At 33.3% G+C, this 2,154-nt stretch overlaps 1 protein-coding gene across 1 annotated transcript; it reads left to right on the forward strand.

The window, feature by feature from the left end:
• Nucleotides 1–984: 984 nt before the first annotated feature.
• On the forward strand, nt 985–2,111 carry LOC114580849 (protein DETOXIFICATION 17-like). Its single transcript, XM_028699595.1, has 4 exons — nt 985–1,179; nt 1,272–1,811; nt 1,903–1,989; nt 2,067–2,111. The coding sequence occupies exons 1-4, from the start codon at nt 985–987 to the stop codon at nt 2,109–2,111; spliced, it is 867 nt and encodes a 288-aa protein (XP_028555428.1).
• The last annotated feature ends 43 nt before the right edge of the window (nt 2,112–2,154 follow it).

Below are 2,154 nucleotides of genomic sequence, written 5' to 3' on the forward strand. Positions count from 1 at the left end.
TTCATTTTCTTCAAATATTACAATGTCAATTAAAGACTAACAAAGACTGATATGGTTATAATGATAAATTTGAAAGGTTGGTGACATAATCTTTGTTGCACTAACGAAAAAATGCCTAATTTCGACTGTTAACATGCCACTGAGTTTTGATTGCCCCTAAACGTTTGTTGGCTAAAAAAGAAATGTTATGTAGCAGGAATACAATGTATTTAAAATGTTATGAAGTTTTCAGATGAGTGTAAAATAAAATATCATTATTATTATTATTTAAAAAAATGTATTATTTAATGTATATGTTTTAATATGATTTAAATAACTAGAAATTATAATAGCAAATGTAAAATTTTAAATGTTAGATATCTAATTATATACCAATTCTATGATATGTATGTAAACTCCTAACATATTTAGTGTGATGAAGTTAGACGGACATAAACGTCAATGATTATTTAGATTTCGTTTGGGATATTTCCTTACTACTTTGCTTTTTAGGCGTAAATCACAATTTTTATCTGCCAACTACTTTTTGCTGTCTTTAAAAAAAAAATTACTAGAAAGCTGTTTTTTATAACTTAAAAAAAAATAAATACTTTCTCCATTATAATTTTAGGAAACTATAACAAAGCTGTCTCCGACCAAATATTAGTTTTCAATAACAGGCCGTGCACAAAACTCTGTCGGGAAAGTTATCAGGAAATTGCTAATTTAAATTTGATAAAATTAATGATTTAAACTTGATGTTCCCATCTTTCTGCAGTTAATGATTTAAATATTTAATTTCATAAAACGGCAGCCTACAGACTAATATAATTAATAGGAAAAAACAGTAGATGCCATTCAACTAATGATAAAAATTTCACGTCCATTGTCTTATAGCCTGTCATTAGATTTGCCATTGTAAAGTTTCTTAGCTATATAAAGGTGCAAGGCGGGTATAATGTGAGAGAGGGAGAAGAAACGGATAGAGAAATAGCTCAGATATCCATGGAGAAAAAGAAGGGAATGATGAAAGAGATAAAGAGGCAGATGTGTCTTGCAATGCCACTTACAGTTGCGAATTTCCTTATGTTTGCCCTCCAATTCGTATCAATAATGTTGGTTGGTCATATAAGTCACGAAAAGCTCGCCGGAGCCTCCATAGCCATTTCCTTCGTGAATTCACTTGGCTTCTCAGTGCTCGTATGTGCTTCTCCTTTATTTATTTTCCTTATTTGAGTTAGTGATGTAAGATCATTTATGTTTCTTCTTTCTCCTGTCCAATGATTAAGTAGATGGGAGCAAGTTCTGCGCTAGATACCTTATGTGGACAATCTTTTGGAGCACAAAATTACAAGATGGTAGGTTTATATCTACAAAGAGCAATGGTCATTTGTGTCCTTATCAGCATTCCACTTGCCTTTGGAACGGCTTTCTCTGGCAGAATTCTTATTTTGCTCCGCCAAGTCCCGGAGATATCAATGGCAGCAGAATCTTATGCTCGGTTGATGATTCCATCACTATTCGCATTTGGCCTTATACAGTGCATCCTCAAGTTCTTACAAGCTCAAAAAATCGTGCTACCCATAATGTTTAGCAGTGGAATCACAGCTATTTTTCACGTCATCAATTGTTGGTTCTTTACCTATAAAACTGGACTTGGTTATCGAGGAGCTGCGCTTTCTGTTTCAATCTCTTATTGGTTCAATTTGCTGCTATTAGTACTATATGTCTTTCTATCTCCCTCTTGCAAGTCAACATGGACTGGATTCTCTAGAGAAGCCTTTCATGGCTTATGGGACTTTCTTAAACTCGGCATTCCTTCTACTTTGATGGTTTGGTTAGTAACTGATGCATTACTTCTTTGAATATCGATCATTGGTGCTCAATCCTTATGCATGCTTCTTACATGACATATATTTGTAGCTTTCAAAACTGGCAATTCGAGTTGTTGTTGATACTTGCTGGACTTCTTACAAATCCAGCGCTCCAAACGTCATTAATGTCAATAAGGTATTTTTTTTCTTAAATTTTATTGCGATTTAAATTAATTTTGATTTATATATGGTTAATTTATTTCATTTTCATAGCCAAAACATTTCTTCACTGGTGTATGCGATCCCCTTGGGCCTTAGTGGTGCAGTCAGGTTAGATGACATGATTTCTCTTCTTTCAAAT

This window comes from Dendrobium catenatum, unplaced genomic scaffold (assembly GCF_001605985.2).
Source record: "Dendrobium catenatum unplaced genomic scaffold, ASM160598v2 fragScaff_scaffold_1344, whole genome shotgun sequence".
NCBI lineage: Eukaryota > Viridiplantae > Streptophyta > Magnoliopsida > Asparagales > Orchidaceae > Dendrobium > Dendrobium catenatum.

What these genes read in the sequence shown, in the direction of transcription:
- LOC114580849 (XM_028699595.1), top strand. Translation starts at nt 985, where the DNA reads ATGGAGAAAAAGAAGGGAATGATGAAAGAGATAAAGAGGCAGATGTGT. An exon ending in CACTTGGCTTCTCAGTGCTC is followed by an intron (nt 1,180 to 1,271) that starts GTATGTGCTTCT and finishes ATGATTAAGTAG; the next exon opens with ATGGGAGCAAGTTCTGCGCT. An exon ending in ACGTCATTAATGTCAATAAG is followed by an intron (nt 1,990 to 2,066) that starts GTATTTTTTTTC and finishes TCATTTTCATAG; the next exon opens with CCAAAACATTTCTTCACTGG.